The 14,362-nt window shown below is 34.3% G+C and overlaps 4 protein-coding genes across 4 annotated transcripts; 2 read left to right on the top strand and 2 right to left on the bottom strand.

Moving 5' to 3' along the window:
• Positions 1-1,511: 1,511 nt before the first annotated feature.
• LOC133183055 (uncharacterized) lies at positions 1,512-2,829 on the top strand. Its single transcript, XM_061317985.1, has 4 exons — positions 1,512-1,630; positions 1,770-1,907; positions 1,993-2,149; positions 2,255-2,829. The coding sequence occupies exons 1-4, from the start codon at positions 1,518-1,520 to the stop codon at positions 2,474-2,476; spliced, it is 630 nt and encodes a 209-aa protein (XP_061173969.1). The 5' UTR covers positions 1,512-1,517; the 3' UTR covers positions 2,477-2,829.
• Positions 2,830-3,043: 214 nt separating this feature from the next.
• Positions 3,044-3,892, top strand: LOC133182840 (uncharacterized). The gene has a single exon (XM_061317684.1). The coding sequence runs from the start codon at positions 3,044-3,046 to the stop codon at positions 3,890-3,892; it is 849 nt and encodes a 282-aa protein (XP_061173668.1).
• Positions 3,893-3,938: 46 nt separating this feature from the next.
• Positions 3,939-5,905, bottom strand: LOC133183042 (uncharacterized). The gene is made up of 6 exons (XM_061317966.1): positions 5,840-5,905; positions 5,234-5,388; positions 5,008-5,120; positions 4,761-4,900; positions 4,435-4,650; positions 3,939-4,253 (listed from the first exon to the last, which is right to left on the bottom strand). Exons 2-6 carry the CDS (start codon positions 5,384-5,386, stop codon positions 4,021-4,023), a joined length of 855 nt encoding a protein of 284 aa, XP_061173950.1. The 5' UTR covers positions 5,387-5,388; positions 5,840-5,905; the 3' UTR covers positions 3,939-4,020.
• Positions 5,906-7,601: 1,696 nt separating this feature from the next.
• On the bottom strand, positions 7,602-9,080 carry LOC133183044 (uncharacterized). The gene is made up of 3 exons (XM_061317967.1): positions 8,866-9,080; positions 8,449-8,546; positions 7,602-7,762 (listed from the first exon to the last, which is right to left on the bottom strand). The coding sequence occupies exons 1-3, from the start codon at positions 9,040-9,042 to the stop codon at positions 7,633-7,635; spliced, it is 405 nt and encodes a 134-aa protein (XP_061173951.1). The 5' UTR covers positions 9,043-9,080; the 3' UTR covers positions 7,602-7,632.
• Between the last annotated feature and the right edge of the window lie 5,282 nt (positions 9,081-14,362).

Here is a 14,362-nt window from a genome sequence, read left to right on the forward strand (position 1 = left end):
AGTTTCACGAGTTTGTTTTTCAAGATATTTTGGTATTTATATTACAGTAAAAGTTTAAATCAGAAGCTTAAACCTATCTATAACTATTTAGACGGGAGAAATTGTCACATAGTAAATTTAATAAAATTAATCTACTGTACTGCTGACTTTATACTTACTGTATAGTTCGAGGGTTGATCCGAAAGTAATGTTACAATTGCTACAAAATCTTTAATAATCGAAAGTTTTCATCAAAACTTTACATACCAATACTTCTGTAAGTTTTGAATTTTGCTCTAAAATGTCATTCAGATATACATGATATATGCAACACTTTATAAAATATCAAAACAAACACGGCTTTGGGTCTCGTCCATCCGGCATGGCAAGAATGTAACGACGTCGTTGTGAGGTTCACTTCGACACTCATTTTGAATCTGATTATACATAAAATTTACACAAAGAGAAATGAATTTAGAAATAAAATCTGGACAAAGTTTAGAAAAATTGATATTGCAACTCATAAGAAGACGGTTTATAGCAAAATGGCAGTACAGATTATCAAAAAGGAGCACGTAAGGTTAAAAAGATATATGGATGAAATGAAAATGAGTGCCAAAAAATAACGTCATAACGTCGGTAACATTCTTGCCATGCGGCGGTAGACTAAACCTGACTTGCGTTTATCTTTATTTTTCAAAAAGTATTTTATATGATCGAAATTTTCAGGCAAAAATTAAAATTGGTAGGGGATCTAGAATGTCAAATTTTGTTGATGACATTTGATAATTAAAAATTTTATAGCAGGTGTGAGATTACTTTGGGATCAACCCTCGTAAAATCGAGAAATATGTGCAGATACGGCGTAGAGACTTTCAAGGTAACTAAACGTGGGTAATGATTAGTATACGCCAAAGGGCTGATACAGGTGTCATAAAGAAAAAAGGTATGTTTTTATATCATTTTTCTTACATACTATGTAATAACACACAAATACCATAAATAATTCAGGTACAGTTTAACTGTATTCCTAGACCATTCCTAACAAAACTTCTTAAAACAAAAATTACTTCTATAGTTTATCATATCAAAAGTAAAGTTAATTTATAATTCAAATACAAAAATAGGAATTATTTCATCAAAACCGTACATGATGTATGCAAGCAACTTAACCTACATGTACCAGTAATTACTGGCATAGACTGGCTGACAACCAAGAACTGATGACATCTGAAGAGACAGAATGGCATTCAGGGAAAGTTGAAACAAGGGTGTGAAGGATTGGCACCCAACAAACAGTTCCTATAAAGGAGCACCAGACAAAAATTTGACAAAGATGAACAGGCAATGGCCTCTGGGTCTTCCGAGAGGGGAAAAGATGGAAGACCCAGTGAGCAGGATAGAAATGTAACGACCCGAGTAGTGCAATAGACTTAGACCGGAGCAACGACAGAAATCAAGTGAAATAGGCCTACACAGTCTCGCACAACGTAACTTCCGGTAAACAGCTTCCGGAGATAAACAAATACATTACTAGGATGACTATTTGTTTCGTCTTTGGTTGTAACCACCAAGGGTTACAGAAATCTTGTAAAATGTTCAGATTCCCACCGAATCAAGCGTTGGCAAGGAGATGGGAGAGACTCTGCAGGTAAGATGCATTAAATATGTAAATATGTATGTCAAAATCGTATTGGGGGGGGGGGGTGTTCAAAGTAAAACGATTAATCTTCTGTTTGATGTGAATAATGTATTCAACATCTATATGTATAAATTTGACCTAATTCTAGACGCAAGGATAGATGTGTGAATCCTAATATGGACAGGATTTGCAGTTGCCATTTCAAAGACGGCATAAAGGGGAATGGCCCTACACAGTTTCCCTGGAGTTCCGGGTTTGATTTTCCAGACCCAAATAAAATTTCAAGGTAAATTTTGTAGTAAATGTAAATTTAAAAGGAAGTAAATTTTAATATTTGTAGTAAACATGATAGCGATAATTTTTCCTATTAGAACTGTAAAATCTGAGGAAGAATATGACAGTCAGAAGCAGTGTGTGAACACAGATGAAAGCAGCACCTCTTCTGATACATGTGTCCCTGTGCTTCCTCCACATGTAACTGACCACCCATACCAGCTTTCATTTCAACGGTTAACTGAGGAGCACAAGGTTGGTTTGTTTGTTTTTTTTCCCCAGTTTTTTGTGTAACAACATTATGATCATCATATTGTGAAAATTCTTTCACCTAAAACTAAATTGATTTAACTTCAATAGAATTTGAAACTGCAAGTAAAAGATTTAACAAGGCAGATTCAGGCAATGTCTACAAAAAGAGCTTTTACTTTGGAGGACATAATAGGAGATGAAAGAAAGGTACGTTTCACACTAAATATCACTCAATGTTTAGAAACAACTGCAAGTACTTTTATTTGTCATTGTCCCAGGGAATTTTACTTTCAAATCCAACAGAATATATATCCTTTAAAATGCAGTTGATTATAGATCTCAGTTTTCAAGCCCATGATACAAGTACATTCAAAATGTGACTCAAAGAACCCATCAAAGCAAAACCAATTTAATTCCTTATGCATTTATATACTTGCTACAAATTTTCTTTGGAACAAGATGCTTTGTGGTTTATCATTTCATTTTCAGTGTTTAAAAATGAAAATGGATGGACTGCTGGACAGTTCTATAAATATACAGACTGCTGGACAGTCCCATAGATATACAGACTGCTGGACAGTTTCAAAGATATACTTCATCTACCAAGGATGTGGACTGTGGGCAGCTAGAAATCAAATAATGATTGAAATAATATACTAAATAAGAAAAAAAATCATGTTATACTGCTGGACAGTATTCTATTCATAGAGTTGAATTTTTATTAAATTTTTTTGTTTTCACATACATGTTTGTTATACTGTAAAAGTATTACCAGAGTGAGATTTTTTTTGCAACATTTCACAATTACTCCCCATTGTATAATGGTCAAAATCAAATGCAGTGTTAAGAATATCATTATTTATATAGATGCTGATGTATACAAGTCTAAGACCAGACATGTTTCAAGCTATTGACGAAATGATGTGCAGATTCACCATCAAGTACATCGATGGATGGACACCTTCATTTATATCACAAAGTGATCAACTGCTTATGACCCTCATGAAACTTACCATGAACATGCCACTCTTAGATCTTGCCGAGAGGTTCAACACAAGTGCATCCTCAGTGAACAATATTGTAACTTCACAGATCTGTGCAATGCATGAAGTTTTGTATGAGGGGTTAATAGAAAATAACATTCCGACTTTGCAAAAATGCAAAGGCTCAATGCCAACAAGTTTTGGCGATTTCAGTGCATGTCGCATTGTGCTTGATGCCACTGAAATTACACAGGATGTTCCTGGTAATGACATGAGGCTACAAGCTAGTACCTACAGTGGGTATAAAAATTCCCACACAGTTAAAAGTGTCACTGGTGTTGCCCCAAATGGTGCACTAGTTTTTGCAAGTAAATTGTATCCAGGAAGTACTTCAGATGTAGCGATTGTTGAGCATTGTGGACTTATGCACCAACTGTCTCCTGGTGATATGATTCTTGCAGATAAAGGGTTCACAATACATAAACTCTTGCCACAAGGTGTGCATCTTAATATACCACCCTTTTTGACAGCAAAGTCTCAGTACACCCCTGCTGAAGTCCAGCTCTGTAGAAAAATTGCAAGATCTAGAATTCACGTTGAACGTGCTAATGAAAGAATAAAAAATTATGAAATACTGAGACACATCCCACACCAGCTCAGATATATAAGTACAAAAATCTTCCAGTTATGTTGTGTGTTGGTAAATTTCCAAGACCCTTTGTTGCAGGAAATTGCTCAGAATTTTGTACCAGAAAATAACTGAAAAAGTTTGAAAGCTATTGTTTATTCAAGATTAAAATATGATTAACTTGCAGATATTGACATTCAATATTACTCTTCAAACATGGCTTGCATGCTATACATGACTAACTAGCATGTATACATGAAGGATTACTGCTGTAAGTGTGGTATAAATCTATGGAAATAAAAGTCAGTAAGAACAGAAATGTTTGTCTGCCAAACAGGGTCCTGGGTAATCCTCACAATGGCACAATCTTTCGGTGTCCAAACCATAAAATCACAGGCTTGTTTCCCAGTTATAAATAATTGTCCTTGAATTTGATCATAATACGGATGGGTCTCCTTTAACTTGTACGTTCTCTCTCCACAAAATTCTTGAAATTCTTTAAATGAAAATATACACATCATATATTGACAAAAACTGCAGTTCAGCATAAAAGATCAAGAGGATTAAATGTTATAGGGATTCATTCAATCATTTTTCATATATGGAGTTAACAGTAAATTATAAGGGAATTTTTTTTATACAAAATCTTTTTTTAAAACTATGTAAAAGTTGCTTACCTAAGCAAAAATCATCAATGGTGTCAATTGCTTCAGAAATTGTCTTCTCTTTGGCTGTATATGGACACTTTACTTCTAGTACCGTAGGCCGAATATTGCATGCCTGCATTATGTGAATCAGAGGTGGAGATTGGTGATGGAATCCAAACGCAGCTGGCCGACGTACAATCCCATCAGGGCTACACCCCAGTACACCATTACTGTGGAGCCATATGCCTATTGAAAATAAAAAATAAATATATAACAGTTTGATAGCAAACATGTATAACAGAAAGTAATGACTAAGAATTTTTAAGTGCAGGTGAAAATAGTTTCCTCCATCTTACCTGTTGGTTCTACTACTGCATCTCCATATGACCTGTACTTATCTATGGCAACTCTTTCATTACAAACACCCCAAATTATAGCATCTTTTTTTGAAAGGTCGTATGCTTGGCAGAGGCGCTTGAACAGCGAAGCTGGATATCTGTACAAAGTGCAGGAGAAAATGATTTCAGTTACTTTTTAATTTAAGAACAAGCATAATTTCATTAATACTCATAAAAGATTTACAAAATACATATTTTGATGTACCTGTTTCTTCTTACTGCTGCCAGAACACATCCAAAGTTAGAAGCTGTTAAACGATTTTTACGAACTGTAGACCAGAGACAGTTGTCTTTTTGCCCAACAGTCAAAGCAGCAATCTGTCAGTATAAAAATACTATCACAACTACTAAACATTTCAACTAGTTGAGACAACATTTTATATTACATAAACACACTTTAAAATTTAGTACTGGTCTGCATTTTGCAATACCTGTTGAATTTGTTGATCGTTCACAATCAGTTTCTGTCGCAACCAGGTCATGGGGTGCTCTGCAGCCAGGAACTCTTGATTAGCCAACAAGTCGTCAATTACTGGTACACATACCTGTGGTACAGGTGGCTCTGGTGCCAAAATCCAATGCATGGCTATGAAAATATAAATTTTATTCATAAGGTTCCTTGCAATGTGAAGAATTGTCACAGTGATGAAAATAACTTTACATGTAAAATGTTGAAAACATAAAAAGGTGTCTATTCACCAATTTCATTTTATGGCTGGGTTTTAAATTTCTGGTACATTTGTTGAAAAATTAAAATTAAGATGTTTGTCATTCAATACACCAAAAAACATTGGTACAGAAAAGGGTGTATTTTAGGACAATTGGTGACAAAGACGAAAAAAAAAACTGAAAACATTATCCATTATGTTTCACTCAAGCAATGAAAGTTATACTGGAATGTAAAATAGTTAATATCTTAACACATTTTGGTAATGAACAGAACGAACTTCCAACAAAATAAAGTAATGCAATAAATATACACATGAAAATAACACAAACAGAACAAGATAAAACTTGACACATTTTAAATATTCCACCTGAAAACCTTCCCGATTGTCTCAACTTTTGGTACAAGAAGTCTCTGTCATTGCCATCAACAGGTCTATCTATTGTCCTGGTGATATTTTAATTTAATGTATAACAGATATAAATATACTTGTGTGTTTACCTCTCTCTCTCTCTCTCTCTCTATTATATACTGAAAAGAATTTTTATGAGAAAAAAGGGACACTAAATTGATCACCCTGAGAGAGACAGCTCTTTTGATATATATATATATATATACAGGTAACTCTCGAAACCTCGAAGTCCGCGGGACCGAGGAAAAACTTCGAGAGATCAAGAGTTCGAGTTTTCAAGAGTCCGGAATTTTCCGGGTTTGTTGACAGGTTTTAAAATTAGTCTTACCGGATGTAATGATTTTCATGCAGTGCTAACCTTTTACACGTGGTTTTTATAAAACAACGATATTTTTTCGTAATTCAGATGAATATTTCATTAAACTGAATAAAGCAAAAATGTATATCGTCATATCATGTATATCTATTTATTCTTTGTAATACGGATATCATACTACGCATTCGTTACATGAAAACGACATTTTACAGCGTCGTACATAGCATTGACTATTCCAAACATAATCATTGAACGAAGTTCTGTTAGTATTTGTCCAATAATAGTCGTCATATTGACATTGAGGCTGTTTCTGCTTTTTTCATATTTCGTTTAACTTTGACACTGACTCGAAATAAAAATTAAATTAGTGTTTTGTCTTTTAATAAATTACTACTTTTCAATGACACTGCGTCTCTAAATTATCGTAAGACAGTCGATGATAATTATTTTAATAGCATATAGGCAAAATATGATTCATTATAAATCAATTATCACCTTGCAGCATAAGTGTCACCTGAATAAACATCCTGTTCCTCGAGACCCGCGTCTTCTGCCTGGGGCCATTTAAATGTCCAGGTAAAGGTGCTAATTATATAATCTTGTATACACATAGCCACTTCGAGGTATCGAGGGTAAATTCTAATAGAATATGCATAGCGGGACTGCATTTTGACTTCGAGGGATCAAGGGTTTCGAGAGATCAAGAGTTCGAGAAATCAAGAGTAAATTTGCTTAGTTATATAGTGGAAAAATTCGGGACCGGAGACTCACTTCGAGCGATCAAGAACTTCGAGAGATCGAAGTTCGAGCCATCAAGAGTTACCTATATATATATATATATATATATATATATATATATATATATATATATATATATATATATATATATATATATATATATATATATATATATAATTTAATTTTGTTTGTATTCTAGCCTCTGATTGGTTAATATCCAAAAAGGAACACAAATTATTTCTGTATAACCTGGTTTGGTATGGGGACACCCCCCCCCCCCTAACAACCAGCTGAATCATCTGTATCCATACAAACCTCTCATTTCCAGTCCTCGGGATTCATGGAAAAATCCAGATTTAATAAATGTACCTTTAACTTCAAACAAAAATTCGATCTTACCACATGTAAACAAACAACAAGGCTGCTAGGCATTTGTATCAGTTTTTACCTCCCCTCGCTTCCCATCACTTCCGTTATTACGGTTGTATTATTGAGCGGCAAATTTGAACTAATAAAAAGCAACGAAGTTTTACACCCATAGTTATTCAATGATTTTAAAATTAAATTATAATTAAATAAACTGACCCAAACCAGGTTATACTCGAATAATTTGGCCAAGAATTAGAGTCATTCCTAAAATATATATATATATATAATTATTTTGCACCATACATGAAACAGTCATGATAATAAGTGCTTACCTGTAATTTATAAACCTGTCTGGTGCAGGAAAAAGGTCTTCCATAGTTTTAGTTTGTCGAGGTGGTGCACTCTTTGGATGTTTAATCCAACTCTGGCGTACATCAGTTTTGCTTAGATTTTTGTACCTGTTTAGTATCAAGGTGTTCCATAAATTTACTAAGGTATATTATATCATAAATATAATAGTGATCCCAGGGGCTGACAAATAGATCTTAATCTATTAATTTCAAAATGTAGGAAGAAAAATTATATATAAAAAAAAAGCCCCTTTGTCCAGTTGCAAGACTAAGACTTATCAATTTTTTTCATTAAAAAGTCACTTTCCCTCTGGTAATTGACTTAACCCCTAAAATTCCCAAGTATTGGGCAGTGGGATTTGTCGGCCCCTAAGTAACATATATATATATTTTGTAAATTCACTTAAAAAAAAATACTGATGTAACATAGGAGTAACCAGCCCACACTTTTTAATTAGCCCCTTCACGGTAATTGCGGTGCTACTGTTTTGCAGGGCAAAATAATGACGTTTGAAGAAGTTTTTGTTGGCAGATAATCAAATGACGTATATTTAACAATTAATTTTACGTCATATTTCATCAAATTATATCATTTTGCCCTGCGAAAGAGCAATACCCCAGTTACAGTGAAACAGTCTATTAATCACTGACGGGGACTGATATACTTACCAGTATGTTTTTATAGGTCACAATCTGAATAGGTGTGCATGTTTTGATTAACTCTAAATTTGGTACCACCTATTAAAAACAAAACAGAACAAGTGAAATAACATAATAAATTGCATATAAATTACCCATAGAGAAGAATGCTGGCTTTATGGTGACATTTGTCCATCCCATTTACACATTCACATGTGCTCTGTTCTACGGTGTAGTTGGAACCAAGAGTTATCTAATGAAATAAAAAATAACCACATAGAATTCTACTTATATCACTATCAATTCTGAAAGTAAAAAAAAACGTGTTTACATATAAACATGAAAATTGTCGTGAAAAAAGTATAGTTATAGATACGAAAGATATGGTCGCTTTCAGTTTTAATCTAGGAAATTCGGAAAGAGTTTGTTCTGGGTTTATTAGGTAGGCACGATAAAACATATTTACTTCAAACCGTGTTGTACATTATGCATTATTTAATGCTTTACATATAAAGATTAAAAAAAAACTTATTTCTTCTTTCAAAAATCAAAAAGAAATGGGATAAACTCACTGTAACCTGGTAGCTCCGGTCTCGCATGGAGGCTTGAACAATTCCTCTAATAAACTGCGCATCTCTGTCATATACAAACTTTAACACATGTTCAGACTGAACGGCAGTTTCTGATTTACGCATCAACTTTGCTGTCCCAGCTGTATAATTCGACCAATAGAGAATGGAGAACGCCATACCGTTACATACCACAATCACTTATGCCAAGTAATATGGCGTCGTCTTTGTTTATCTCCAGTAACGAAATCTCGCGAAGTCTCGCGGAACACTGTGTAGGCCTATTAATGTTTAAGAATATAACAGACATGAACTAAGTGTAGATCTGGGAAATAACTGAGGGAACACATAGGTACCACTGATGAGTCGACGGATGACTACAGTCAGGATAAACACCAGTGTCGAGGACCTCTTACTTAATGAAGCCACTCAGATCAACATTGAGCAGCAAGGGTATAAAAATCAATAGGGTTCAACTGTAGAACCTTCAACGAAAAGAAACAGAATATACAATGGCAACAAATGATAAGAGACTGGAAACCTTGATAAAGATTGGAAACCTTGATAAGGTATTAGAAACCATATTAACTGTAGTAGACGTACACATTGTCAACAGAACAAGAACGGATAGTAAGACCAAAGGAGAGAATGCACTCAGGGCATCATAAACCTAGTCGGTGTTAGAAAGAAGTGCAGACACTGAGAGTGAGAAAATAAATTCTATTACAAAGCAGCTCGTACAAAAAAGGCAAACGGTGAGAAAGGAGAAGGAATGAACGAGCTATAATCAATATTAAGAGATAAAAAATTAATCTGCAAAGGACAGAAAGAATAAGGAAAGCCAGAAGAGAAAATGGGGAAAAAAAGCAATACTTGTTGCCAACACATACAAACCAATCGATGTAACATAGTTGGGTCAAAGGATGAATGTAGTGGAAAACATCTAGCAGAGATACACAGCGACATGAGAGTCAATGGAAAGGCCAAAGAAAACGTGAATAGAGAGAACTAGTTGTACCGTTGAATACATGGAACTATCATGGAAAGAAGTAGTGGCTGAGTTGAACAAAGTTAGATCTTCATCTTCACCAAGACAAAAAGAAATTCCATTAATAAGTATATACATGTAAGAAATGCTAAACGGTTTCAAAATATCTGTGGAAGTTATTAAAAGTAGTATGGAGCAAGGGGGGAAATACCATTATACTGACATAAAGCAGATGCATATTTCATAACAAAGGATAAGAAATCAAGTCAGTTTTAGACAATCCCCCTCCTAAATGTAGGAAAGCTTTTTTTTCTCTATCATGGCTAAAAGGGTGACGTCATACGAGTATATGACACATAACAACTACGTAGATACATCTGTCAAAAAAGCTGGAGCACCAGGATACATTGAACATACAAGCACCAATTTACTGCTTAAATCGCTATCATAATTCACAGCACGTCAATAGATTATACGAAATTATTTCAGAGGGACTCAGCTGCAACAAGCACATTCAAAACAATATGACAGAAATCAAAAACGGGAATATTTACTGGATGGAACGTCTAAGTTATCTTGTTTGTCATGGGACTAAACATGAAGAGCGCCAACATCAAGTACAGACTTCATAGATGATGCAACAATCATCGCAGATACCGATCAAGATCTAGACCTGTTGGTTAATAGATTTCTTGGAAGATGACATGGGTATTCCGTAAGAATGGTTTTTAAGCAAAAGAAATCAAGTCTACGGATTATAAGAAAAGATTACACATCATTTTCATCTTAAGGTACAAGGTGAACTCACTCCAGTTATAATAAACATTACTACCAAGGAATTATATACCAACAAGATTAGCATAGCCACCTACATATATTAGAAGAAATCACCTTGACAGCAGTTGAGAAGCTACAAAAAAACAATCAAACACACGACAAAATAGTTGAGTGTTCCCTCACGTTATACATATAAAAGGCTGTATAGCATGAGCGTCAAGTTGCAGGTACTAAAGCTCTTCTAGTAATGGATTTGAAGGATTCTATAGATGAAAAAGTAAGACAAAATGTTAAAATAGCGAACAATAATCATGCTAAAAAAATCCAACTAAACACTTCTTTGAGCAGGGCAAACATGGGTCTCTGAAAACATCAAAAGTAGGATGAGGTGTCATAGAGGAGTAAAAGCATCCCTTGTCGACCGGTCACACCCGCCCTGTGCCCCTTGTAATGATCGGGTAAATGGAAAATCTGCAGACAATTTAGTTTGAAAATAACGATCTATATGAAAGACGTCGATCAAGATTGGACCAAACGACAAATTACATGTATATTTGTGAATAAGGTCATTGTTAGAACAGCGTAGAGTAGTTGAAAGATCAGGAAGAAAATGGTCAGCCTCCAAAGCAGGTTTAAAAACGTAGGCAAAGACATAATGACAGTTGGGACAGTGGCAGTAGGAAGACAACGTCTTGAAACATCGAAAAACTGCTATTGGAAAAGTACTGACACTAAAAAAAGACGAATTCTGGTTCAAGTAAAGATAAAACGTAGATGACATGACAGACAAGCAAAGTCAGTTGAGTAAGAGGGCGATAGGGCAGGGTTAAATAAGAAATCTAAGCAAAGATCCAGAAGTGTGGCCGCTGTGGCGGTATCCACACTTCTAAGATCATTTTATGATGTGGCACCAATCCTGTCAAATCTGCAAAGATGAAACACATTGGATACAATGGATTGGCCCTTGTGTGAAAACAGAGAAACGCTGCAACATTTACTACCAGGATACACTACCGCGCCTCTTTACCAAAAATGGCCTTCCTGCAAACATCTGCAACAAGTCTGCTGCAGACATTGCTGTAACCTTGCTGCAATGAACCTATAGAAACCATGACTGCCTTTTGAAAACTTTATTTTAGATGGTATATATACCATAGAGCCTTAGGATCTTCCACAAACTGTTTCTGTGAATGCTATCAAAAGCTTACTCAATGTCAATGAAATTATGGTGAGTTGTCTGCCATTCCGTGCATTGTTCTACATTTGTATTATGTTTCTTAACATAAATGCTTGATCACAGCAGCTCTTATTATTTTACCAAAGATATTGCTTAGTATCGAAGTAAAGCAAAGCCTCTCTTACAGTTTGTGAGCTTTCCCTTTTCTGGTCATTTGATGTTGCTTACAGACCATGCTGTTGGTATTATGCTGTTCTTCCATATCTTGCAAAAAAAGAGGATAAGAATATGGCTATAGGTATATGTACTTTGCGGAACCAGTTTTAGGAGACCAGATAGAGTCAATGCAGGCAAAGCACAACAACTCTTAAACTTACTACATATATTAAGACTTGATAGGAAGCCAGGGACGAACATTGTATATTCTACATTTTTCTTCGAATATATTATACGTCCCTGAGTAAACAAAATTGTACCCAAGTTCTTGACAGTAAAGGATGACTGCACTTCGGGACATGCGAAATTTGCGACAAAATCAGTTTTCAAAAAGAGCATTTTTCTCTTAATTGCATTAATAAAGTTGTGTCAAATGGAGATAAATAGACAAACATGCAGCAAGGACAAAAAAACATAGAATTATTGTATTGTATCAGTATAAAATCATTTTTAACATTCAAATTTGGTTCCAAATTTACAAGATTCTTTAAAAAATATACAAAAGTAAAAATAGGTAAAATTATATTGATCTAAAAATAAAAGAAGCGACAAAAAAACACACACACACACCAAACATGGTTAAGTGCAGCCACCCTTTATATTGCATTTTATATTGCAATATTACTACATGTAAGTGTCAAAAAAAGAACAATAGGAACATTTTTACCTTACTTTCTGGATGTGCCTTTTTTCTGAAAGTAAGGAAGCACTATGGTTTGTGGAATGATATTTGGGTATCTTGACAAAGCACACTTTGATTTGACTTCACTGTATCTTTTTCATCTGATGGGGTTATCCTCAGATGATTCAACAGCTAAATCATTGTTGATAACAATATCTAATTTTCCATGCCACACACTCTTGTTTCCTGAAAACAATCAAAATATCTAGCTTATGAGAAATTAGATAAAAATACTTAACAGTTTATGGATGAAAACATCACATAGCTAATTGAATCAAGCAATCTGACAAAAATTCACTAGAATTTTTAACTTAAAGCACAGATTTTTTTCAGGGCCACAGTACATATGTGGGATTTACAGAACTGAATAGAAAACTAAGCAGTCTGCAAGAGCCCCACTTAAGGGTTTGAATTGGGAGATGCTACTGTAAAGATTTGATAGTCTCAACCAACAGAATTATGACATCATTTTAGTAGTAAGTTATAATAATATGTATTAAATAAAAAATATTCTGTCATCACTATACAAGAACATACATATTCCCCTGATCTTTTCAATGTTCAGAACTTTTCAAATACTCATATCTTTCTTCCTGCTAAAACAATCTCTCAAATTTGAATATTTTAAAAAAGATCATCTTGAAAAAGCTATCAGGTAAATTCGTGAATACAATGGATGAACAAACAGATTAAAGGTTAAACAAGAAAACAGTGGTATATACTATAGGTCACCAGCAACTTTCAATGCATGATACAGAACTGGAGCATATTTTACAATTAATGGATTGGTTTCTGAAAGTAAAATTGTTGAACAGATTTTCTCACATTTTCGTTGTTTTCAGTTTGTTATTGGTACCCTTTGTCTGAACAAACTTTGTTCTTCACCATCCATAAACACTTAACAGCAATTAATGTTATACATGTATTGCATCATTACCTCCCTTACTAATTATCTTAGTAATCTTACCCAAAGTTGTGCCTCCATAACGTCCTTGTATCTTATAGTAATCTACTCCCAAAAACCATCAATTTCCTTCTTTCCTATAACGTTTTCATTAACCAAGTAACATGAGGATACCTCAAGATTTCCAAACAAATGATTTACTATCATTATTGTGTGTTCTTCTTCAGTCAATTTTTTTTTCCAGACTTCGAGAATCAGGGGTTCTCTTATAGCTCAGTCTGATATACAATATATTGTTCTTATGAATTTGTAACTGATGTAAAAACAAGCAAATTCAAAGAATTGTGGTCTCCTGCTTTCGATGTCTTAGTTACAATTATTCATGGCATATTGTAAATGTCTTTGCGTGTGTCTTGCCTTGTCTGTACATGACACAAAAAAGATTTAATTTTTTTCAATTCCTAAAACTGCATCAAACTTTAAAGATCAAGGTCATGACGTCAAATATCATAATAAAATCCGAAAGCTTTGTCTCTTCTGGAACAAAGTTACAGCCAAAGTTGAAATTTTAGATAAGAAGGTCAAACTTCTAGGTTAAAGTCATGAAGTCAAAAATGATAGTTCTTTCTGAAAGGTGCGGTCACAGGTAATATATATGTAAAAAGTGAAGGCCCTATCTTCTCTCATTCAAAATTATTACCAGTGTTAAATATTTTGAAAGTACTGTAGGTTAAACGTCAAGGTCACAAGGTCAAA

The sequence above is a fragment of the Saccostrea echinata genome, unplaced genomic scaffold (genome assembly GCF_033153115.1).
Source record: "Saccostrea echinata isolate AGI-Se365-2 ecotype Australia unplaced genomic scaffold, CSIRO_AGI_Sech_v1 ptg000009l, whole genome shotgun sequence".
Lineage (NCBI taxonomy): Eukaryota > Metazoa > Mollusca > Bivalvia > Ostreida > Ostreidae > Saccostrea > Saccostrea echinata.